This window comes from Leucoraja erinacea, chromosome 3 (assembly GCF_028641065.1).
Source record: "Leucoraja erinacea ecotype New England chromosome 3, Leri_hhj_1, whole genome shotgun sequence".
NCBI classification, from domain to species: domain Eukaryota; kingdom Metazoa; phylum Chordata; class Chondrichthyes; order Rajiformes; family Rajidae; genus Leucoraja; species Leucoraja erinaceus.
The window spans coordinates 24,303,339-24,328,689 of NC_073379.1; the positions used below are offsets into that span (position 1 = coordinate 24,303,339).

Below are 25,351 nucleotides of genomic sequence, written 5' to 3' on the forward strand. Positions count from 1 at the left end.
TGACAATAAAGGCTACTTGTTACTTGTTACTATAATTACACTTACATAAAATGTATTTATTTATTTATAAAATAAAATTACTTCTTTGCAGCCATTAATATGTATATCAAAATTGTAACAACATTTTACAGGTTCCAATAAAAGTATTACAAAGTGTTCGAATAATAGGGAAACAGAACACATTAAATGTTAGACATTGTCAGTATATTGCATTTATTTAAAATCTTCTGGATTTTATTCTTGCAAATTTTTCAATTACGCTATCAAAATTTAAATGAAAATTTCTCTCAATAGACAAAATTGCAAGGTTACTTAATCTTTGCTGGCTCATTGTTGATCGCTGATATGTCTTTATTAACGTTAATTTGGAGAAACCCCTTTCACAACTAGCATTGGACACAGTAATTGTTAAAAAAATTCTCAGTGCCACAACAATGTTAGTTAAACTTTCTTGCAGCTTCCACTTAATTATCCAGCAAAGCAAATCTAAAGCTGTCCATGTAGAAATGCTCTCTTCTGGATGAACTTCTTTAAATAAAGCAATATGGCGTCTAATACGATGTACTTCAGCAGTCATAGCTGTAGCATTCGTCAGAATATTTCACATATAAATGCTGAATGTGTCGAACAATTGTCATCTTTTTCTGCATCTAACAATGTTTGAATTTGCAGAAAAGCAAATAGCTCATGAAGTGTATTCATCTGTACTGTACGTTTTGTAATTTCAGCTGTTAGCTTATCTACTGCCTCAAGTTGTTCCCGACCTGTTTCCTGAATTATACTTAAGCCAGAATCACTACTTTTTTCACCTGACATCTTCTTTCGTCTTCCAATTCTTCTTTCTGTAGAAATATCATATGTATTGCATATCTGCATAGCTCTCTCAGCTGCCTCTGTGACTAGAGAATCACGCTTTTCCTCACAAAATAGAGTCAATGCTTTTAGCTTTTGAACACATTGATCAAGTCCAAGTCCTCTTTGTTGTAGGTATATCTGAGCGTCATTCACTTCAGTAAGCACTGGGCTCCAAAAATAAAGGAATGCAAAGAAAGGATAGGTCATAATGCAAACTAACAAACTGCCTGTATCTCCTTTGGTTTCTGAGGTTTCTTCTAATCCATCCCTCAAGACTTCCAAAGCTTCTATTATTTTTTCAGTGTACTCAGCAAGAACGTGTACAGCTTCATGCTTTGAACTCCATCTTGTGTCACAGGATCGCTTCACATTAACTGGCACATGTTCTTTAAGAACATCCCACCTGTGTGTAGAGCGTGAGAAAAATGTGTACACCTTTTACACAGTGCCAAAAAAAGTCACAGATTTTGTTCCAACACTAGCTGCATGTACACCAGCAAGATTAAGTGAGTGATTGTTACATGGCACAAACACTGCTTTGGAGTTTACATCTAGAATACGTTTCTGAACACCACCTATGTGGCCAACCATAGTTGCAGCATTATCATATCCTTGTCCATAGCAGTACTCAAGTTTTAGACCATCTGCTTGCAACTTGTCACAAATTTGTTCTGTAATTTCATTATCTGATTTCCCATGTAACTGAATGAAGTCTATAAAGGACTCCTCAACTGTGACTTCTGCATCTTCAATATGCACATACCGAATTACTTGGGACATTTAGTCGGTATGCAAAATATCTGGTGTACTATCAAACATGATAGAGTAATACTTGGCCTATAAAATTCTTTGAAAGATATCTGTTCGGATGTGATCACCCAGTAGTTGGATGAACTCATTTTGTTTCTGTGGAGAAAGATAAGACGCGACATAGCCATCTGCTTGTTGAACTTTGTGAAGATGTTGATTAGCAACTGGGTCATATTTGGCAAGTAACTTGAAAACTTCAAGGAAATTTCCACAGTTATCACTTGCACTTAGATCTTCTGAGTGGCCACGCAAGGGTAAGGATTGTCTAGCTAAGTGCAGCACACAATCAAGAATTCTTGATAATGCAGCTTTCCATTTCTCAAATGACTTCTGTTGTTCTATCTGAACAGCAGCATCGATTGTTTCACACATCTGTAGTCGCATTTCAAGTTCTTTCCACTTTTCAAATGCTTCGACGTGATGGCAACTTTTTTCATGATCTAATACTCTGGGTTTAGCTTTTTCCATGTTTTAAATCCATCTGGCTGTGCAAAAGAACTTCTTCCTTTATTTTTTTGAAAAAGCATGCAAGGAAAGCAATATACAGCACATTTCACTGGAGAATACAGCAACCATATCCTTAAAACTGTCTCATCATTATCTAAATTCATATAAAACCAATCCTTAGAGAATGATCTGCCATTATTATCTCTTGGAAAAAATGCATCTTTATTCTGTAGTTCAGACGTCCCTCTCTTAACAAGTTCATTTTACAAAGTTGTATCTACATTTTCTGGCCAATAACCAATATCAGTGAAAACTTTCATATCAAGCACAAATCTTTTTGGCCATTTTATAATTTCTTTTTATCCAACAATTTTTTTTGCGCCCCTAAAAATTTAGCGCCCGGGGCAACCGCCCCTCTGCCCCCCCCCCCCCTCCCCCACGCTACGCCACTGGCAATACTCCAGGTGTGGTCTCACCAAGACCCTGTACAACTGCAGTAGAACCTCCCTGATCCTATACTCAAATCTCGTATACTAAAATCTACTCGAATGTAGCAGCTAGGCTTGTACACTCCGGAGTTTAGAAGGATGAGAGGGTATGTACCCGCTACATTCATCCGACGTGTTTACCACGAGTCTTGATTTTTTTTAAACTCGGGAGAGCTCTTGGGTGAACTCGCACAGTGGGACAGGGCTTGTGACACCCGCTGAGTTTCTCCAGCATTTTTGTCTACCTTCGATTTTCCAACATCTACAGTTCCTTCTTAGACGTTTTGCGGTGATGGCTGCATCTGCAGTTCCTTTCTGTTGGTGGGGGGGGGGGAAGAGTCCTGGCCCATGGCAGCTCCTGATAAGTGATATGTTCCCTCTGCGGGCGTGGCCTTGCCCGCTGAACATAGCTTGCAAATGCTTTTTGGAGTTCTCATGCTCAGCTAGTCTTGTATGAATGTTGCAGGATCATCTGTTAATTCTACAAACATTTCGAAAATGTTGAATTTGACAAACAAGGAAACTTGCCTATTGACATGACTTCTGGTGCCTCTGAGGCAAGGGAGAACGGGAATTCAAAATCTGCCAGTTTTGTGGAATTAACAGATGATCCTGCATCATGGCCAGAAATGATGGATCAGAGTGTCAGGGACTATTTAGTGAAAAAAGGACCACCTACAATTACAGCAGAATTTTTCCTCAAGAATGACAGTGGATCACGTTTGTCAAAATTTCACTGCAAAAGAAAACTGCCAAATGTAAAATTGTAGATCGTCCATGGCTAATATACTCGGCACCAACTGATAAAATCTTCTGTTACTAGTGCAAGTTTTTTGATAATAACACAGCAATTGCACTTGCAAGTTGTGGTTTTAATAACTGGCCGAACATTCATACAAGACTAGCTGAGCATGAGAACTCCAAAATGCATTTGCAAGCTATGCTCAGTTGCTGTGAACTACAGCAAAGATTATCTACTGAAAAAAACGATTGATGAAGTGGTAGAAAAACTAATCGGACAAGAAGCAAAACGCTGGCATCAAGTTTTTGAGCGACTGGTAGCCACTGTACCACCTGGCAGAAAGACACTTGCCATTCCGGGGATCTGAGAAACACATAGGAACACCACATAATGAAAATGTCCTTGGTGTTATTGACTTGCTAGGAAAATTTGATCCAGTAATGAAAGACCATCTGCGAAAAATCCAGAATAAGGAAATACATGATCATTATTTAGGAAAAATAATCCAGAATGACCTTATTAATCTAATGGGTCAAGCTGTTCTACAGGAAATAATTTTGCGAATCAAGGCTGCTAAGTATTTTGCAATAATTCTTGACTGTACTCCTGACATCAGTCATCAGGAGCAAATGTCGATGGTAATTAGATATGTAGCTGATGGTGTACAATCAAATGCTCCAACAGGAATATATGAACATTTCATCAAGTTTTTAGTGGTGGAAAGTAGCACAGGTGAAAATCTGTACAACACCCTTCTACATGAACTTGAAACATTAGGGCTGGATGTTGAAAATATCTGTGGACAAGGGTATGATAATGGTGCCAATATGAAGGGACACATCTCAGGTGTGCAGGCACGACTTCTACAGAAGAATTCAAGAGCTTTATTTACACCATGCGCATGTCACAACTACAACCTAGTTTTGGGAGACATGGCCAAGACATGTCCAGATGCAATGACTTTCTTTGAAACTCTGCAGCGTATTTACACCATTTTTGCATCATCTACTAAAAGATGGACTGTTTTTAGAAAACATGAGACAGGTCTGTCTATAAAACCTCTCTCTGAAACATGATGGGAATGCAGAATGGAAAGTGTCAAAGCTGTACGGTACCAAGCTGCTGAAGTTTGTAATGCACTAGAAGAATTAGCAGAAAACACTGATGATGCTCAAGCAAAGAGCGATGCTGAATCGTTAGTCAGGCAAATGAGAGATTACAAGTTTCTGGTCTCACTGTTTTCTGGCGCTCCTTACTCTTTCAAGTAAACTTTGTGAGTAAGGAACTTCAGAGTGATACCATGGATGTTGCTACATGGCTTTCTTCATTTCAAAAGCTTTGTAATAGGTTAAAGACATACAGGGAAAAAAGGTTTTGATGAAGCTTTGATTGACACTAGTGAACTTGCCAAAGACCTAGATGCTGAGCCCGTATTCAAGACTCGGAGTAAGCGCTTATGCAAAAAAAGAAAATTATTTGATTATGAATCTGCAGATGAACCTTTGCCAGATCCAAAAACAGCCTTCAGAGTGCAATGTTTTAATCAAGTGGTAGATAAAGCACTGCAAACACTTGAGCCACGGTGTGAACAATTGAAAAAGTATCGACATTTATTTGGATTTTTGTGCAATTTTCACGACTTGTCCAAGGACACCATAAGAAAATGTGCAGCAGATCTAGAAATGGCATTGACAGAGGTCAAGCTGGGACAGGAAAAAGATCAAGTTAAAACCACAAAACTGGCTAATGTGGATGGACATGCTTTGTGAGGAGATGGAAGCACTAAAGCCAATTCTGCCACCAGAGATTCAAAACCCCATGAAAATGCTTGAATTCCTTGTTTGCAACAACACGTCTACTGCATTTCCAAATTTATTTATTGCTCTTCGGATTTTCTTAACAATCCCAGTGACTGTGGCATCTGGAGAAAGGAATTTTTCCAAGCTGAAACTGATCAAAACTTACTTGAGGTCATCAATTCAGCAAGAACGTTTGAACAGTTTGGCAATTATGTCCATTGAATCTGAAATTAACAGGAGTTTAAACTTTGACAAAATTCTAAAAGACTTTGCAGAGAAAAAAGCAAGAAAGATAACTTTCTCATAAAACGCAATAATAATATGACCCGTCACGTGCCATCAAGGTAGGCAAGGATGGCACTGCCTACCCTGACTAAAATTATATAATGATAATTATTAAATATAAATAATAAAGGCACGGGAGAATTATGCCTACCTAAGAGATCGATTTCTTAGGTAGGCATAATTCTCTGTGCCTTTCATGCGCAGTACATGTAATACGGGAAAGTGTGCAGCTGACGTGCCGTCGGCGTTGCTTCAAGCCGTCAATGACAAGGGGAGCTGAAGGCAGCTGAAATTCTGCCTTTGCAGCGTGGACTGCACATGCGCAGCGCAAGTTTCTTGGTGGGTTTTTCAAACATGGATTGTCATTATCTTATGAGTATCTTAGGAAACAAAGAGAGAAGAATGGAGTTAATGTGGTAAGTAGATTTCTTTGAGCTAAATGTTTTTAAATACCGTATTTCCCAGCAATGAAGATGCTATTCTTTACCCAAAAATAAGACACGAAAATGTAGCGATGTTACAAAACCTACCTTCAGCGACGCTGCAGTTCTGGGGGGGGGGGGGGGGGGGGGGGGGGGGGGGGGGGGGGGGGTTAGGGGATGGATGCGTGTATTTAAAAAATTGTATCTGCTAGTGGAATTACATGAAGAAAAATGATCGGACTTCCCGGGGCGGGATTATGTTAAATGCAGGTTTGTATCGCTTGTATCTGCTAGCTGATGAAGAAAATTCGATCGGATCGGACTTCCTTTCCTGGCTTTAAAAAAAAAAAATCGCTGGACAATTTTATCATTGGATTAAAATAAAATGTTACTTTGAACACCCTCAACGCCAACATCGTGACGGATTGTAATAACAGGACAAAACAAAGGGTAAGTCATTTATTTTACATATAATCTTGCTTGTTGGGATGGCTTTAATCTAATTTTACGTTGCGAAAATGTTACTTGGGTCACATACGAACCAGCAGTGTCTTTCCTGCCGATATGGGGTTAAAACCCACTGCAGTGGCAACGTTACAATCAATCGCATTTCAGAAACACCCACTCGCAAGATGATTTAAATGCTCATTTTTGTTGGACAATCATGTCATAAGAGCATCTAAATCGTCTATATTTTGTGTTATTGTCCATCCACAGTCAATATTTTATACTAACTATCCTAAATATACACATGTATTGTTCAAGAAATAATTTTGATTATCTTGAGTGAATGTTTCTAGATTAATTTATGGGAATTAAACATTAAATTCCTTCCATCTAGCATATAAATTCATGACAGTGAGATTTAAAAATCATGTTATATTGTGAATTCTTGTGTGAATGGGATTAGTTTGTTATTTGGATACTTAGGCTATTTAAAAAATTATCCTTTTCTTAAGAAATGGAATCTACAGGACATTCTTAATGGGAAAGTAGTGGGCAGAAAGGCATGTCATGCGTGGTTTGAAGAACAAAAACTTGTAGTTTACAATGCCAAAATTGAAAAGTTGAGGAAAAACAAGGTGTACAGAGTTGCTTATTGGTTACAATCTGAGGAGTATGATTATGCTACTGATTATGATATGCCAATGTACCAACTAGCAACTGATCTTCTCCATAAAGACCTGATCTATTGCTAAAACTTGTAATTTATTTACCTATCTGTTACGGACTTACAGCATATAATACAATAATATTACAGTTCTGATCTTGAAAATATCACATTTTTGAATTTTCAAGGCAGTCTGGGTGTTTATTACTATTTCCGTCACAACGGTCAATTTTGTAATTAGCTACAATTAGGTAATTAACTAATCATATGCTTTAATTTCAGGTCATCCAAGTAAGATGTTTTATATTTGTTTCAGAATGCTTCAATCTATATTACCTGAACATTTCATTCAGTTCTCTTAATTTTTAAGAAAGTTATGGGCTTTTGACTGTCCTCGATTACAGCTTTTGTGTTAAGTCAATGGAAAAGCAATAGGGAACAAGATGCTAATTTCCGTGTATGAAAATGGCCACAACTGTTTTTAATACTGAAGATATGAAAGTGAATTAGGTGTCAAATGAAACTTATTTTTATGCTTTATCTGATGGGATAAATTGCAGACTTTATTTTTTAAATCTAAAAATGTTGTGACATTGCTAGAATATGTATCTGCATCTTGGAGGCCGAAGGTTAGGTTGTTAGCCAAGAAAGATAGACTTTGTTATCCCTCAGTACAGCAGCATCAAGAACGATGATGCTGTACTGAGGTATAGCCAAGTCTATCTCTCATTGCTAGCAGCTTATGGGAAGCGGCTGTAAAAGGACAGCGCTGCTGAGGGGGGGGTAGTCTGTCCGGGGGTAAAGTTGTGGGGAGGGCAGGAGAGTTCAGAAGGAGGGGGTCGGCCGGGGATCATCCAGCTCAAGAGCGGGTCAGTGGGTGGTGGATCTTACTCCATGTGTCAGGGTGAGTAACCTCAATTGATCCCTTGTTCGCGCTAACACAGGATTAAGCTCCACTGCCCGCTGTGATGTTATCCATCACCCGCTGACCCACTCCGCTCTATGGTCTTTGCTCTTGAGCTGGTCCCCTCACTGTTCAGACGGAGAGCATTGCCAGAGGTGAGCGGGCCGGCAGAAGGCGCTGAGATGGCAGTCGGTTCCGCTGTCCGGTGATGGAGGTCGCTCGTAGCGACGCGAGCTGTTTCCCTCCCCGGCCACAATGCGGTGGCTCCGCGCCCGGAGTGCCAAGGCAGCGGTGAGTGAGTGTTACTGGCATGAACCCGACCCCTTCCTTCTCAACGCTCATTCCCTCCTCGCAACTTTACCCCTGGCTAGACTCCCTACACGCTGTGGAAGGAACTCTCCCCCGAATTGTCATGTTACTCAAGACATGTGACTCAATTATAATTATTTATTTCAAAAAAATTCCCAATTGGGCCCCGCACCTCCTAAGGTCGGCCCTGCTTCCGTATCCACCCATCCGTTGCAAAGCTTTGTCCTGCCCCTACTGCTTTTCCAGCTTTCTCCCCCCGCCCACTGCTACAAGCAATTGGAAACAATGTCTTGACTCGAAATGCTGCCTCCAGCACTTCGCAATTTTTACTTTATAAACCAGCAGCTGCAGTTCCTGGTGGCCTGTCGTAGTTATGAGACATAAGGAACTCAACAGTGGCGCAGCTGGTGGAGCCACTGCATCAAGGTGCCAGACACCCAGGTCCAATCCTGCCCTTGGGCGCTGTCTGTTTGGAGTTTGCACGTACTGCCTGTAACTGCATGGATTTCCTCCAAATGCTCCACTTTTATTCCACACCCCAAAGATGAGCAGGTCAATCGGCCCTCTGTAGATTGCCCCGAGTGTGTAGGGAGTGGATGAGAAAGTGGGAAAACATAGAACTAGTGAGAATGGATGATCAATGGTCGGTGCAGACTCTGTGGGCCAAAGGGCCTATTTCCATGCTGTATCTCTTAAAATCTGGTCTGGACACAATCCGATTGAAAACAGACAACAGAAAAGAAGGTAACCTCAGGAATCCTCCGACCAAACCTCCCTGAATTCCACCACCGTGCTTTCCTAACAACCATCACTCAATTGTTCTGATCCGCAACTTGGAATCTTCCAGACCTCCGTCTTATATGACTTGCTATTACGACCTGCCTCAAATTCCTCTCCAGGACGCACAGGTAAAAACAAGGAACTGCAGATGCTGGTTTATATCAAAAATATCAAAAACTCCAGCAGGTCAGGCAGCATCTCTGGAAAAAAATAATGGGTGAACGGCATCTCTTATTTTGCTTTGGTAGCTGACAACCCAGTGATATGAAGATTGAATTCTCTAATTTTAAGTAACATCGACACATACTACCCTCCCTTCCACCTCCCCCCTTACCCTCTTCCTCCACCTTAGTTGCTTTACCAGTTTCACAGTTCCCAGATGGTAAACACTTTAATTCTCCTTCCCATTCCCTTTCTGTCCTAGGTTTCCTCCAATGTTGGAATGAGACTAAACGCAAATTGGAAGAACAGCATCTCATACAGCCCAATGGTATGAATATTGATTTTTCTAACTGGTAGTTACCCCGGCATCACCTCTCTCTTTATCCCTCCCCCACCCAAGTTGCACTAGCTTCTCGTTTACACCCAACAAACAGCTAACAATCGCCGGTTTCCTTTATCATCGTTTTTTTTTACATATCTTTCATTCATTGTTCTTTAACTCTCTACATCATCATCTATATCTCTCGTTTCCCTTATCTCTAACTAGTCTGAAGGAGGGTCTCGACCCGAAATGCCACCCATTCCTTCTCTCCAGAGATGCTGCCTGTCCTGCCGAGTTACTCCAGCATTCTGTGTCCCTTCTGTTGTCTAGATTTCAGCTAGCAGGCGTTTTTATGGATTAATTTGTTTACTCCTGATATATCAACAACTAAGTTACAGAGATAGGTTGAATAAGTTAGGTCTTTATTCTCTGGAGCGCAGAAGGTTAAGGGGGGACTTGATAAAGGTCTTTAAAATGATGAGAGGGATAGACAGAGTTGATGTGAACAAGCTTTTCCCTTTGAGAATAGGGAAGATTCAAACAAGAGGACATGACTTCAGAATTAAGGGACAGAAGTTTAGGGGTAACATGAGGGGGAACTTCTTTACTCAGAGAGTGGTAGCGGTGTGGAATGAGCTTCCAGTGGAAGTGGTGGCGGCAGGTTCGTTGGTAACATTTAAAAATAAATTGGATAGGCATATGGATGAGAAGGGAATGGAGGGTTATGGTATGAGTGCAGGCAGGTGGGACTAAGGGAAAAAAGTTGTTCGGCACGGACTTGTAGGGCTGCGATGGCCTGTTTCCGTGCTGTAATTGTTATATGGTTATATGTTGAGTATGGAGACACAGCATAGAAACAGGTCCCTCTGCCCACCTAGTCCACGCGTCATACTAGTTCATACTAGTTCTACATTATCCCACTTTCGCATCCACTCCCCATGCGTTGGGGCCAATTTTACGGAGGCCAATTATCCTACAGACCCATATATCTTTGCTGTGCTTGGTTGAGAGGGAAAAATAGATCAGCCATGATTGAATGTCAGAGTAGATACAATGGGTTGAATGACCCAATTCTGTTCCTATGTCTTATGCCCTTCTGGAAACCGGAGCACCCAGAGGAAACCCGCGAGGTCATGTGCAAACTCCACACAGACAGCACCCAAGGCCAAGATCAAATCCAGATCTCTGCCACTGAGAGGTAGCAATATTAGACTTTAGAGAAACAGCACAGAAACCGGTCCCTTGGTCCAAAGAGTTCATTCCGACCTGCAATCACCCCGTATACGAGCACTATCCTACGCACGAGGCACAATTTACAATTTTAAACAAGCGAATTAACCCGTAGCCAGACGAGCGGATGTGGGAGGAAACCGGAGCACCCGGACATAACCCTCACGGTCACGAGCAGAACATACAAATTCCATACAGACAGCACCCGTAGTCAGGATCGAACCCAGGTCTCTGGCACTGTAGTGAAAGCAACTGCGCCACTCACTGATATGTGCAAAGAAGAACCTCCAAATGTTTCCGATGAAAGAACATTGACTTGACCTGTTAACTTTTATCTCTCCACAAGTGCTGCACGATCTGCAGAGTTGTTCCAGGATTATCTACAGTATAATGTGGTTTGCTCAGCCTGCAACATGTGGGAGATCAGGGATATGGTCGGTGTCCCTGGTGACTACGTTTGCAGGAAGTGTGTACAGCTGCAGCTCCTGGCAGACCGCATTGAACGATTGAAACTGCAGCTGGATTCATACTGGAGCATCCACGATGCTGAGAAAGTCGTGGATAGCATGTACAGCGAGTTGGTCACACCGCAGGTAAAAGGTAAGAGGACAGAAAGGGAACGGGTGGCCAATAGCCAGCAAAGCAGTAGGCAGGTAGTGCAGTAGTCCCCTGCGATCATCTCCCTCCTAAACAGGTATACCATTTTGGATACTGTTGAGGGAGATGGCTCATCAGGGGAATGCAGCAGCAGCCAAGTTCATGGCACCATGGGTGGCTCTGCGGCACATAAGGGGGGGAAAAAGAGTAGAAGGGCAATAGTAATAGGGGATTCAATTGTCAGGGGAATAGATAGGCGTTTCTGCGGCCGCAAAAGAGACTCCAGGATGGTATGTTGCCTCCCTGGTGCAAGGGTCAGGGATGTCACTGAACGGCTGCAGAACATTCTGCAGGGGGAGGGTGAACAGCCAGTTGTCATGGTGCATATTGGCACAAACGATATAGGTAAAAAAAGGGATGAGGTCCTACAGGATGAATTTAGGGAGCTAGGAGATAAACTTAAAAGTAGGACCTCAAAGGTAATAATCTCTGGATTACTACCAGTACCACGGGCCAGTCAGAGTAGAAATAGGAGAATATTGCAGATGAATACGTGGCTTGAAAAATGGTGCAAGGGGGAGGGATTCAAATTTTTAGGGCATTGGAACCAGTTCTGCAGGAGGTGGGACCAGTACAAACAGGACGGTCTGCAGGTTGGCTGGAATGGAACCAATGTCCTTGGGGGAGTGTTTGCTAGTGCTGTCGGGGAGGATTTAAACTAATGTGGCAGGGGGATGGGTACAAGAGCAGAGAGACAGGGGGTGTAAAATGAGGGTAGAAGCAATAGGTTAACAAAGTGAAAAGTAAAAGTGGCAGGCAGACAAAACCAGGGCAAAAATCAAAAAGGGCCACTTTTCAACATAATTGTATAAGGGGTAAGAGTGTTGTAAAAACAAGCCTGCAGGCTTTGTGTCTCAATGCAAGGAGCATTCTTAATAAGGTGGATGAGTTGAACGTGCAGATAACCATTAATGATTATGATATAGTTGGGATCACGGAGAGATGGCTCCAGGGTGACCAAGGCTGGGAGCTGAACATCCAAGGATATTCAATATTCAGGAGGGATAGAGAGCAAGGAAAAGGAGGTGGGGTAGCGTTGCTGGTTAGAGAGGAGATTAACGCAATGGAAAGGAAGGACATTAGTTTGGAGGATGTGGAATCAGTATGGGTAGAGCTGCGAAACACTAAGGGGCAGAAAACGCTGGTGGGTGTTGTGTACAGGCCACCTAACAGTAGTAGTGAAGTTGGAGATGGTATCAAAAAGGAAATTAGAAATGCGTGCGACAAAGGCAAAACAGTTATAATGGGTGACTTCAATCTACATATAGATTGGGTGAATCAAATTGGCAGGGGTGCTGAGGAAGAGGATTTCTTGGAATGTATGCGGGATAGTTATCTAAATCAACATCTAGAGGAACCAATGAGAGAGCAGGCTATTTTAGACTGGGTATTGAGTAATGAGGAAGGGTTAGTTAGCAGTCTTGTTGTACGTGCTCCCTTGGGCAAGAGTGACCATAATATGGTTGAGTTCTTCAGTAGGATGGAGAGTGACATTGTTAATTCAGAAACAATGGTTCTGAACTTAAAGAAAGGTAACTTTGAGGGTATGAGACGTGAATTGGCCAAGTTTGACTGGTAATTAATTCTAAAAGGGTTGACGGTGGATATGCAATGGAAGACATTTAAAGACTGCATGGATGAACTACAAAAATTGTTCATCCCAGTTTGGCAAAATAATAAATCGGGGAAGGTAGTGCATCCGTGGATAACAAGGGAAATCAGGGATAGTATCAAAGCGAAGGATGATGCGTACAAATTAGCCAGAAAAAGCAGCATACCAGAGGACTGGGAGAAATTCAGAGACCAGCAGAGGAGGACAAAGGGCTTAATTAGGAAAGGAAAAATAGATTATGAAAGAAAACTGGCAGGGAACATAAAAACTGATTGCAAATGTTTTTATAGATATGTGAAAAGAAAGAGATTAGTTAAAACAAATGTAGGTCCCTTGCATTCAGAAACAGGTGAGTTGATCATGGGGAACAAGGATATGGCGGACCAATTGAATAACTACTTTGGTTCCGTCTTCACTAAGGAAGACATAAATAATCTGCCGGAAATAGCAGCGGACCGCAGGTCAAAGGAGTTGGAGGAATTGAGTGAAATCCAGGTTAGTCGGGAAGTGGTGTTGGGTAAATTGAATGGATTAAAGGCCGATAAATCCCCAGGACCAGATAGGCTGCATCCCAGAGTACTTAAGGAAGTGGCTCCAGAAATAGTGGATGCATTAGTAATAATCTTTCAGAACTCTTTAGATTCTGGAGTAGTTCCTGAGGATTGGCGGGTAGCAAATGTAACCCCACTTTTTAAGAAAGGAGGGAGAGAGAAAACGGGGAATTACAGACCAGTTAGTCTAACATCGGTAGTGGGGAAACTGCTAGAGTCAGTTATTAAAGATGGGATAGCAGCACATTTGGAAAGTGGTGAAATCATTGAACAAAGTCAGCATGGATTTACGAAAGGTAAATCATGTCTGACGAATCTTATAGAATTTTTCGAGGATGTAACTAGTCGCGTGGATAGGGGAGAACCAGTGGATGTGGTGTATCTGGACTTCCAGAAGGCTTTCAACAAGGTCCCACATAAGAGATTAGTATACAAACTTAAAGCACATGGCATTGGGGGTTCAGTATTGATGTGGATAGAGAACTGGCTGGCAAACAGGAAGCAAAGAGTGGGAGTAAACGGGTCCTTTTCACAATGGCAGGCAGTGACTAGTGGGGTACCGCAAGGCTCAGTACTGGGACCCCAGCTATTTACAATATATATTAATGATCTGGATGAGGGAATTGAAGGCAATATCTCCAAGTTTGCAGATGACACTAAGCTGGGGGGCAGTGTTAGCTGTGAGGAGGATGCTGGGAGACTGCAAGGTGACTTGGATAGGCTGGGTGAGTGGGCAAATGTTTGGCAGATGCAGTATAATGTGGATAAATGTGAGGTTATCCATTTTGGTGGCAAAAACAGGAAAGCAGACTATTATCTAAATGGTGGCCGATTAGGAAAAGGGGAGATGCAGCGAGACCTGGGTGTCATGGTACACCAGTCATTGAAAGTAGGCATGCAGGTGCAGCAGGTAGTGAAGAAAGCGAATGGTATGTTAGTTTTCATAGCAAAGGGATTTGAGTATAGGAGCAGGGAGGTTCTACTGTAGTTGTACAGGGTGTTGGTGAGACCACACCTGGAGTATTGCGTACAGTTTTGGTCTCCAAATCTGAGGAAGGACATTATTGTCATAGAGGGAGCGCAGAGAAGGTTCACCAGGCTGATTCCTGGGACTTCAGGACTTTCATATGAAGAAAGACTGGATTGACTTGGCTTATACTCGCTAGAATTTAGGAGATTGAGGGGGGATCTTATAGAAACTTACAAAATTCTTAAGGGGTTGGACAGGCTAGATGCAGGAAGATTGTTCCCGATGTTGGGGAAGTCCAGGACAAGGGGTCACAGCTTAAGGATAAGGGGGAAATCCTTTAAAACCGAGATGAGATGAGTAAAACCTTTTTCACACAGTGGTAAATTTCTGGAACTCTCTGCCACAGAGGGTAGTTGAGGCCAGTTCATTCGCTATATTTAAGAGGGAGTTAGATGTGGGCCTTGTGGCTAAGGGGATCAGAGGATATGGAGAGAAGGCATGTACGGGATACTGAGTTGGATGATCAGCCATGATCTTATTGAATGGCGGTGCAAGCTCGAAGGGCCGAATGGCCTACTTCTGCACCTAATTTCTATGTTTCTATATTCATGTCAGATTTCCAATAAGCTCGTAGTACTTTCCTTACGGTTTAGTAGAACGGGAGGCAAAAATACACTTTATTGCATTAATTCTGACTGTATCCTGTGATCTCGGGGACGACTAATTAAAAGATTAGTTTTGAAAAATTGTAGAAATATTACCAAACGACTGAGGAAGTAACTAAGCAACAACGCAGGGAGAAAAGGGATATGGATTATGTGCAGGTGGGTGAGACTTGGCCTTGGCCCAGACATTGTAGGTCAAGGGGCCTCTTCCTGTGCTGTGCTGTTCTCTGCTCTTTTTATCACTGGCATAGTTTGATTGTCTGATTCCAAGCCCTGACCCTTCCTGATTCCTGCCACCCAGCCCCCCAAATACGGTCCACTGATTCTCATTCATGAATGTATTGAAAGAGTCATTAAGTCATACAGCAAGGAAACAGGCCCTTCGGCCCAACTTGCCCAGGCCAACCAAGATGTCCCTTCTATACCCGAGCCAGCTGTCTGCCCGTTTTCCGGGCGGTACATCCGTGCCCGGGTGGTGTTAGAGAGGGACTACGCCCTGTCCGCGGGCACCCTGGGGGATTTCCGGGACCGCTGGGCACCGCGGGGAATTGAATGCATCCTTGCCATGGATTATAACATAGTTGTATAGTGGTTTATTTAGTATATTTCTATGTCTTGTATTATGGTGATGGGCTCTGTTTTGTTTTACTATATTATTAATATTATTTTTAATAATTGAATGCATTTTTTGATTTTTAAAAAGATGCCCCTTCTACACTAGTCCCACCTACCTGTGTTTGGTCCATATCCCTCTAAACCTGTCTTATCCTCCAAATATTGCTCCAAATCCTCTCTGAAGGCTGATGATGCCACCATCACTGTGACTCTGTTATATTCCTAACACCTCTCACCTTCCCCACTAATTATTCTGCCCAATCGGTTCATTATCCGAAATTCACTTTTGGCGAATTTGATTTGCTTTAATGCAAAAATCTCAGAAAGTAATGAGTGGGACAAATTCCTGAACAAGGATGGTGCCATACATAGCCAGGTGATTCATTGCATGCTGGTCCCAGAACTGAATCTACTATCATTCATTACAATTAGATCATGACAGAAGCCTCCTCGTGGGATCCCTGGAAGCGACGACGCGATACACTCTGTGATGCGTCGGGCGACAATTCTGTCAACATGTTGGACGATGACAGAAGCCAACAGCGACCTTTATATCGTCTGACACACGAGCGAACGCGCCATTCTCTTAAATCTTTACTTCAACAGCAGCAGTTCTTAGTCTAATTAAGCTCTTCCTAATCTTCTCTCAGATCACTAAACATTATTCCTTTTATCCTCTTTCCGTACACAATAGACGGCTTGATTGTAATCCCGTATAGTCTTTTCACTGACTGGACGGCACGCACTAAAAAAGCTTTTCACTGTATCTCAGTACATTGTCACGTGTACTGAGGTCAAAGTCAAATAGACTGTACATGAATATAATCTAGCCGTTCACAGTACACAGATAAAGTATAAAGGGTACAGATAAAGGGTACAGATAAACGATAGAGGGCACAGATGGAGAGTGCAGGTAAAGGATGTTTGCGTGCTGTCCAGTCAGAGAAAATACATGATTATGATGAAGCCGTCCATAGTGCACAGTTGAAGGATAAAGGATACATTCAGAGCAAGATATGATATTGATATAGCAAAATGTAACCGGGTTATTGAAGAAAGGTGACGTTTTGGGTCAAAGTCCTTATTCAGACCCAAAACGTCACCTATCCATGTCCCACGGAGATTCTGCCTGACCCACTGAATTCTGGCAGCACTTTGTGTCTTTTACAAGTATACAGTGCAAATGTTTCAAGGGGAAAAGAGATTCAACAGAATGGGGCAGTCTGAAGAAGGGTCTCGACCCGAAACGTCACAAATTCCATCTCTCCAGTAGTGCTGCCTGTTCCGTTGAATTACTCCAGCATTCTGTGTCCAGTAAAGAATGGGGCAGTCGGCTGAGTAGAAAGTACATCCTTGTTTGTGACAGAACACAAAGAGTCGCCACACATTGGCAACATCTTGGTCTCGGTCAGTCCAAATGACCACCTACTCTTGCCAAGCGCACTCAGTGTGTGCTTATCCGTCCTTCCCGCCCCCCACCCCCCTCTCACCACGAAACACCCCGGCACGGTGGCGCAGCGGTAGAGTTGCTGTCTCATGGTGCCACAGAACCCGGGTTCGACCCTGACTACGGGTGCTGCCAAAAGAGGGTTCATAGGTGCTCACTGTGACTGTGGGTTCTCTGGGTGTTTTGGTTTTCTCCCGCATTCCAATGACGCACAGATTTGTAGGTTAATTGGCTTCTGTAAATTGCCCCTGATGTGTAGAAAATAACTAGTGTACGCGTGATCACTGGTCAGCGTGGACATGGTGGGCTGAAGGGCCTGTTTTCATGTTGTGTCTAAAGATCCTATAGCAGAGCTCTGCTATAGGATCTTTGGTGGAATCAGCAGCATTACCTTCCAACTGCTCAGCTCAATTTGCTGAACTTTTTGCCCTCACCCATGCGTGTATTTTAAACAAATCTACATGTACTGTTAACATTTATACAGATTTCCACAATGTCTTTGGAGTTGTTCATGATTTTGGCAAATTATGGGAAGCCCACGGATTTTTAACCTCTTCCAGCAAAGAAGTCTTCCAGTACCCCTATAAGACACGAGATAATGATCTGTAACCATTTGAAAGCTACTCACTTTCATTTCACTGCACATCTCGTATGTGTATGTGACAAATAAACTTGACTTGACTTGACTTGAACTGTCCACAACTATTGCAGTGGTGAAATGCTCCACACACACTATGGATTACATCTCCTCAGGCAACACCCGCGCTGATGCAGCACTCCGAGCAGCAGCTACCCCACCCTCAGAATGAAATCAGTAATACCACAGTATCTGCTAAATAAATGCTAATTCCCTAATACTTGGGGAATTAAAACCCTCCAGACTAACTTGTTCAGAAATCATAGTCAGCAATCCCCAGCGAGAGAAGTTGAAAACCCACTTGTGTCCACTTGGCAAATTATGGGAAGCCCACGGATTTTTAACCTCTTCCAGTACCCCTATAAGACACGAGATAATGATCTGTCCACTTGCAATACAGGGTTCCACAGATTCCTCTGCACCCTGACACCTGGCCTGGGAATAAATGAACTAGAGAAAGCAATCAGCAACATTTCAGCCACCATGGAACAAATAGAGAACAGGACGGTAGACGTGATTTTGGCCCTTCACTCGGAAGTCCAGTCTCTGCCCAAGTTGGTTATCAGATAGCTCTATAAACTAAACTAAACTAAGATCACCAATTTACACTTGCACGGGTTTGGTTTAATTTTAGATCAATGCTTACCAACATCCCCAAAGTCCTCCTCCTCTTCTGACTCCGAGGAGCTGGGAGAGATCTCTTTCAAGGTTTTCTCATCCAGACTGTCCTCGTTTTCTTCATCCAGACTCTCTTTACTTTCTCTGTCCAGGTTGTCCTCGCCTTCCTCGACCGGACCCACCGGCTCTTCCTCATCCGGATTTGGTTCCCGAACATTTTCTCGACCTCCTCTATTTTGACCTCTGGGTTTTTGCTCTCTGACACTGGATGTCCTTGACCTAGCGACGCCCTGGGTTGCAGGAGCTTCCGCCATGGCTTGGACCTTCTTTGGTCCAAAGGACACTCATTGACCAGGCTCAGAACTCGTCGTGATCGCTAGTTGACCAAGAACACAACTAAGCACCAACTCATACACCCTCAACTGAGCACCAACTGATACACCCTCAACTGAGCACAGTGAATTGCTAAACCGCTCACAGGAAACCACATCAGTTTCGTTTTCATTGAAATGAAACTGAACAGATGTTGAAGATGTCAGTGCAAGGACAGGGCACTTTGCCATTCTGTGGACTGCCCGTAGCATTGTGTGGCGGGGATTGTGGGTTTGGAGGGGAGGAGGGGTGTGTGTGGGCGGGGAGGTGTAGGTGGGAGGGAGAGGGTGCTGTGGGGAGTTGGGGTGTGTGGAGGAGGGGGGGCGTGTGGTGGGGGGAGGTGTGTGTATGTGGGCGGGAGGGGTGTGGGGGATGGTGTGTGTGTGGGAGGGGGGTGTGTGTGTAGGCGGGGGTGTGTGTGTGGGGGGAGGGGTGGGTTGTCGGGGTAGGGGTGTGCGGGTGGGGGAAATGTGGGGGGAGGGGGTGTGTGGGGGCAGAAGAGTTGTGGGGGGGGGGGGGGGGAGGGTTGTGATGGTGGGGGGCTGTAGGGGGTCAAGGAGGCCGGGGGGGGGGGGGGTGGGGCCCAGGGCAGTATTTGTTGTGTTGTCTGGGGGGTGTGTTGGGGGGCGGGGGTGTGGGGGGGTGGGGGGGGGGTTTGATGGGGTGGGGGGGGTGTGGGGGGCAGGGTTTGTGGGGGCGGGGTGTGGGCAGGGGGGGGGGGGGGGGGGGGGGGGTGTGTGGGGGGATAGGGTATGTGGGCGGGGAGTTGTGGGGGAGAGGGATGTGTGGGGGGGGGGGGGGGGGGGGGGTGAGATCTGCGAAAAGAAGGGGAAGAGCTATGGGGATAGGGGCATCACGGGGGAGGGGAGGAAGAGCCAGCGAGGGGGACCAGAGGGGAAGAGGCTGGAGCTGGCGGTGCGATGAGGACACAGCGGGCGCTGTCGCTGGTCGTTCTCCTCTGCCGGGATCAGAGTCTCCGCTTTCCATTTGGCGACATGATAGCGTGGTCAGCAACATATTGAAGCTGTTTAAGAAGGAACTGCAGATGCTGGGAAATCGAAGATAGACAAAAATGCTGGAGAAACAGCGGGTATGGCAGCATACACGGAGCGAAGGAAATAGGCAACGTTTCGAGTCGAAACCCTTCTTCAGACTCATATTGAAGCTGGATGTGTTGTGGTTCAGCACTGAGACAGGAGTGCTGTATTGATAAGCAGAGAGCTCGAATGAGGCAGAGTGATAGCTGGAACAATACATATATGGTGACAACAGCGGCTAAAGTAATAATAGCATATTTTAAAATAGTCTGAAAGAGCCCTCCAGCCCAGTTTCCTAGGTTTTGAGGGAGCCACCCCCACCAGTCAAAGGGTTTAATTTCTAAGATCTTATGCAAGGTGTGGATATGGTCTTGAATAATCCTTACATCAGTTTCAATTTATTTATCTTGGTTAGAGAAGATACAGCAGGATTTGTTGAGGGTTCCACACACTCCCACCTGAGCCACCAGGAGAAAGTCCAGAGCTATCTGATAACCAACTTGGACAGAGACTGGACTTCCGAGTGAAGGGCCAAAATCACGTCTACCGTCCTGTTCTCTATTTGTTCCATGGTGGCTGAAATGTTGCTGATTGCTTTCTCTAGTTCATTTACTCCCAGGCCAGGTGTCAGGGTGCAGAGGAATCTGTGGAACCCTGTATTGCACAGAACAAGTGGGTTTTCAACTTCTCTCGCTGGGGATGGCTGACTATGATTTCTGAACAAGTTAGGCTGGAGGGTTTTAATTCCACAAGTATTAGGGAATTAGCATTTATTTAGCAGACACTGTGGTATTACTGATTTGATTCTGAGGGTGGGGTAGCTGCTGCTCGGAGTGCTGCATCAGCTCGGGTGTTGCTTGAGGAGATGTAATCCATAGTGTGTGTGGAGCATTTCACTACTGCAATAGCTGTGGGCAGATGAGTAGCTTTCAAAAGGTTACAGATCATTATCTCGTGTCTTATAGGGGTACTGGAAGAGGTTAAAAATCCGTGGGCTTCCCATAATTTGCCAAAATCATGAACAACTCCAAAGACATTGTGGAAATCTGTATAAATGTTAACAGTACAGGTAGATTTGTTTAAAATATACCCACGGATAAGGGCAAAAAGTTCAGCAAATTGAGCCGAGCAGTTGGAAGGTAATGCTGCTGATTCCACTGTACAGCTGGAGGTTGATATCACGTAGCCAGTTTGAAGGGAGCCGATAGGCGCTCTGGTGCAGGTTACCTCAACAAAAAATTCACATTCCAGTGCACAGAATGAATTTTAAGCAGTTCATAGTCACCCAGGTAGGAAGTTGCAGTTTGGCATTAATCTCATCTTGTGCCGTAGGATGGTATTTAGGCTGTGCTCAGGACCCTTCTTCAGGCTGATTGGCGGGGTGGAGAGGAAGGATGCTGGAAGAGAGGCGAGGTGGAGCAAAGTCTGGTAGGAAATAGGCTGATACAAGTGAGGAGGGTTATTTCATAGACAGATGGTTGGACAAAGGCCAATGTTGAAAAGGCAGAAGGTGTGGGATAAAAGGATTGGAGAGTTGCAAATTATGAAGCTAGAGAAAGGAATGTAGGTGGAAGTGGAGGAGGAGGGAAGTCCAGGTGGGGCACAGGAAAACGTTGGTGGAGGGGGCTTAGGTGTCCATTTTATATGTAGCAAGAAGGGGGCGGATAATGTAGTTTCCTAAAATTGGAGAATTGGAGACTATACATAGGGTTTAGTTAGTTTAGGTTATTGTCATGTGTACAGTGAAAAGCTTTTGTTGCATGCTAACCAGTCAGCAGAAAGACAATACATGATTACAATCAAGCCATTTACAGTGCACAGATACATGATAAGGGGAAATGTTGAGTGCAAGGTAAAGCCAGTAAAGTCTGATCAAGGATAGTCCGAGGGTCACCAATGTGGTAGATAGCAGTTCAGGGGTCTCTGGTTCTGGTAGGATGATTCAGATGCCTGATTAACAGCTGGGAAGAAACTGTCCCTGAATCTTTATATGGAGGAAGAAGGGGGAGGGGAAAGGATAATACAATTACCTAAAAAATTGGAGAATTGGAGAATGTACATACGGTTGGGTTGTAAGCTGCAGTGCATGTGGCTGACTGACATCACACAGGGGTGGTCATCTGGTTCATCTTGACTCTAACAATGACCAAAATAACAAACAGATTGTTTAGAAACAAGGAACTGCAGGTGCTGTGTACAAACAAAGACACAAAGTGCTGGAGTATCTCAGCGGGTCAGACAGCCTCACTGGAGAACATGGATAGGTGATGTTTCCGGGCGGGATCCTTCTCCAGACTGATTGTGCTGGGGTATGTGGGGGCAGGAGAAAGCTAGAAGAGAGGTGCCCCCTTCCCTCTTCCAGCTCTCCACCCCACCACAATCAGACTGAAGGAGGGTCCCGACCTGAAACGTCACCTATCCTTGTTCTCCACAGAGGCTGTCTGATCAAATTGTTTAGTAGTATTAGGGGGAAAACATTTAATAGTAACCTGAGTGGTAACTTTTTCACAAAGAATGGTGGGTGTAAGGAACGTGCTGCCAAAGGAGGTAGTCAAGGCAGGTACTATCACAACGTATAAGAAATGTTGATGGCACAGTGGCGCTAAGGTAGCGTTGTTGCCTCACAGTGCTTACAACACCAGAGACCCGGGTTCGACCCTGACAATGGGTAGTGTCTGTATGGAGTTTATACATTTATACATGACCGCGTGGGTTTCCTCTGGGCGCTCCGGTTTCCTCCCAGATATACAGGTTTGTAGATTAATTGGCTTTGGTTGCAAACTGTCCCAAGTGTGTAAGATAGTGCTTGTGAACGGGGGTCACAGATCGGCATGGACTCGGTGGGCCGAAGGGCCTGTTTTCATGCTGTATCTCTAAAATAAAATAAACTGTATCTCTAAATTAAAAATAAATAACACGTTCACAAATTATAGGAGTAGAATTAGGCCATTTGGCCCATCAAGTCTATGCACCATTCAATCATGCAATAAATCATAGCTGATCTCTGCCTCCTAATCCCATTTTCCTGCCTTCTCCTCATAACTATTGACACCCGTTCTAATCAAGAATTTGTCGAACATTGCCTTAGGGTAGATAGGGTGGTAAAGAAAGCTTTGGTGTGCTGGCCTTTATAAATCAGAGCATTGAGTATAGAAGTTGGGATGTAATGTTAAAATTGTACAAGGCATTGGTGAGGCCAATTCTGGAGTATGGTGTACAATTTTGGTCGCCTAATTATAGGAAGGATGTCAACAAAATAGAGAGAGTACAGAGGAGATTTACTAGAATGTTGCCTGGGTTTCAGCAACTAAGTTACAGAGAAAGGTTGAACAAGTTAGGGCTTTATTCCTTGGAGCGCAGAAGGTTAAGGGGGGACTTGATAGAGGTTTTTAAAATGATGAGAGGGATAGACAGAGTTGACGTGGAAAAGCTATTCCCACTGAGAGTAGGGAAGATTCAAACAAGGGGACATGACATGAGAATTAAGGGACTGAAGTTTAGGGGTAACATGAGGTGGAACTTCTTTACTCAGAGAGTGGTAGCTGTGTGGAATGACCTTCCAGTGAAGGTGGTGGAGGCAGGTTCGTTTTTATCATTTAAAAATAAATTGGATAGTTATATGGATGGGAAGGGAATGGAGGGTTATGGTCTGAGCACAGGTATATGGGACTAGTGGAGATTATGTGTTCGGCACGGACTAGAAGGGTCGAGATGGCCTGTTTCCATGCTGTAATTGTTATATGGTTATATAGTTATATGGTTATAATATCTCCTGAATTGGCCAGAGCTTTGGTAAATAGCTACTCATTTAGCCACCAGAATAGGAAAATCTGCTGTCTCTACTAGTCCAGCTTATATATGACTATAAACTCATTGCTGTGTGGTTGACTCTTAAATGCTGCCTGGAATGACCAAGCATGCTATTCAGTTGCATCGTTACTAGAGTGGTTCAAGAATGCTGTTCACTACCATCTATTCAAGGGCACTCGGGGAAGGGTAATCAATGTGGCTCTGCCAGAGAAATAAGGTTTTCCAGCTATTTTTTTCCCCAGGATTTTAATGTCAAAGACTAGAGAGCATAGCTGTTCGGTGAGAGTGGTAAGGTTTAAGGAAGACAAAACCAAGTGGGACCCGTTGGGTCCCGTCCCCTCAACGCTCGGTTGTGGGGGATGACCTGCAGTGTCACACACACACTAACCACCCCCCACACACACTAATCACCCCCACACACACACACACTAATCCCCCCACCCCCCTTGATATTATATTAATATTATTCATTTGCTCCTTTTACCCCATCCCCAGCCCAATCCACTAACTGCGCCGGCACGGCTTGAGGGGGAGGGGGTAGAGAGAGAGAGCAGAGAGAGAGGGCGAAGTGAGAGCGAGGACAGTGAGAGAGAGGGCAGAGAGAGATAGCGAGCAGAGAGAGAGGGCAGAGAGAGAGAGAGAGAAGGCAGAGAGAGAGATAGAGAGAGAGCGAGAGAGAGAGGGCAGAGAGAGGGAGTGGTTGACAGGCTCAGCAAGTAGAAAAGGGATTTATTAAAGCTTTGTGGTTGAGAAAACATGTTTGTCCACGTTGGCTGGATCAAAGTAAGATGCTGAGTGAGATCGCACCCACTGCAAGCATGCCGCCCAAGGCGAGCGTCTCTCTGCCGCTCAGGCTCATGACCAAAGGTCCCAGCTATCTCCGCAGTCAAATGGATGGGGACAGGCGGGGTCGGCAGAGTGCCGTGGTGAGACTGGCTGCTGACAAGGCCAAGTACTTGAAGAGCCAGACAGCGAGGGGGTGCAAAGTGGAGCTCAATGGTTTGGGCAGCTCTGCCCCCGAGGAAGGCAGCAGCAGCGGCAGCGGGGCCAGCAGCAACAAGAAGACTTACCTGGCCTCCGGCAGCCTCCAGCAGAGCGGGCAGCTGGTGCTCCCGCCTGACATCATGCATCGCTCCAGCTCCAAGAAGCAGCTCAGGCCCGATTCACTGGTCATGTACCAGCAGAAGAGCGAGTTCAGGCGGGGAGCGGCAGTTTCAATGGCAGAGGCATCCTGCGGCTGCTGCCCAGCTCTAGCAACGGGAGCAGCAACGTCGGAAGGGGGAGAATTAGCAGAGGGTACAGCACCCCAGGGTGCATAAGTACCAAGGGTGCATAAGTAACTACACCAGCAGTACCCAAGGGTGCACAACTAACCACTCCAGCAGCACCCCAGGAAGCACCAGTCACCACACCAGCAGCATCCCAGGGTGCACAAGTAACCACGCAGCAGCTCAACAAGAATCAGCAACAGGTCATCCCAAGGAGCCGCTCAAGCGGCAGACTGATGAAGGTGGAGTACAGCGCTCGCACTCCGATATCAGCTGCCACTTCTCCCGAGCCTCCTCGGGCTTGGACAGTTTCATCGAGCACTGTGGACTCGAGCTCGAGGTGATCGAGAACCTGGCCTGGGAGAAGTTTGCTGCTGACGCCGAAAGCCTTGCCCTCAAGTTTCACAGAGCCTGGTGGAACTTAGT

General features: G+C 44.5%; 2 protein-coding genes across 4 annotated transcripts in view; one reads left to right on the forward strand and one right to left on the reverse strand.

Annotated features, from left to right (window-relative positions):
• LOC129695394 (probable ATP-dependent RNA helicase DDX60) overlaps positions 1-18,876 on the reverse strand; it is a 139,440-nt gene extending 120,564 nt beyond the window's left edge. For all 3 annotated transcript variants that reach the window (XR_008723153.1, XM_055632303.1, XM_055632302.1), the window contains exon 1: positions 18,467-18,876. Coding sequence is in view for 2 of the 3 variants with exons in the window: in XM_055632303.1 (XP_055488278.1) it covers positions 18,467-18,752 (286 nt within the window). In the remaining variant the exon portion in view is untranslated. The remainder of the gene's footprint in view (positions 1-18,466) is intronic.
• A 5,569-nt stretch (positions 18,877-24,445) lies between these two features.
• Positions 24,446-24,976, forward strand: LOC129693818 (protein FAM110C-like). The gene has a single exon (XM_055630576.1). The coding sequence runs from the start codon at positions 24,446-24,448 to the stop codon at positions 24,974-24,976; it is 531 nt and encodes a 176-aa protein (XP_055486551.1).
• The last annotated feature ends 375 nt before the right edge of the window (positions 24,977-25,351 follow it).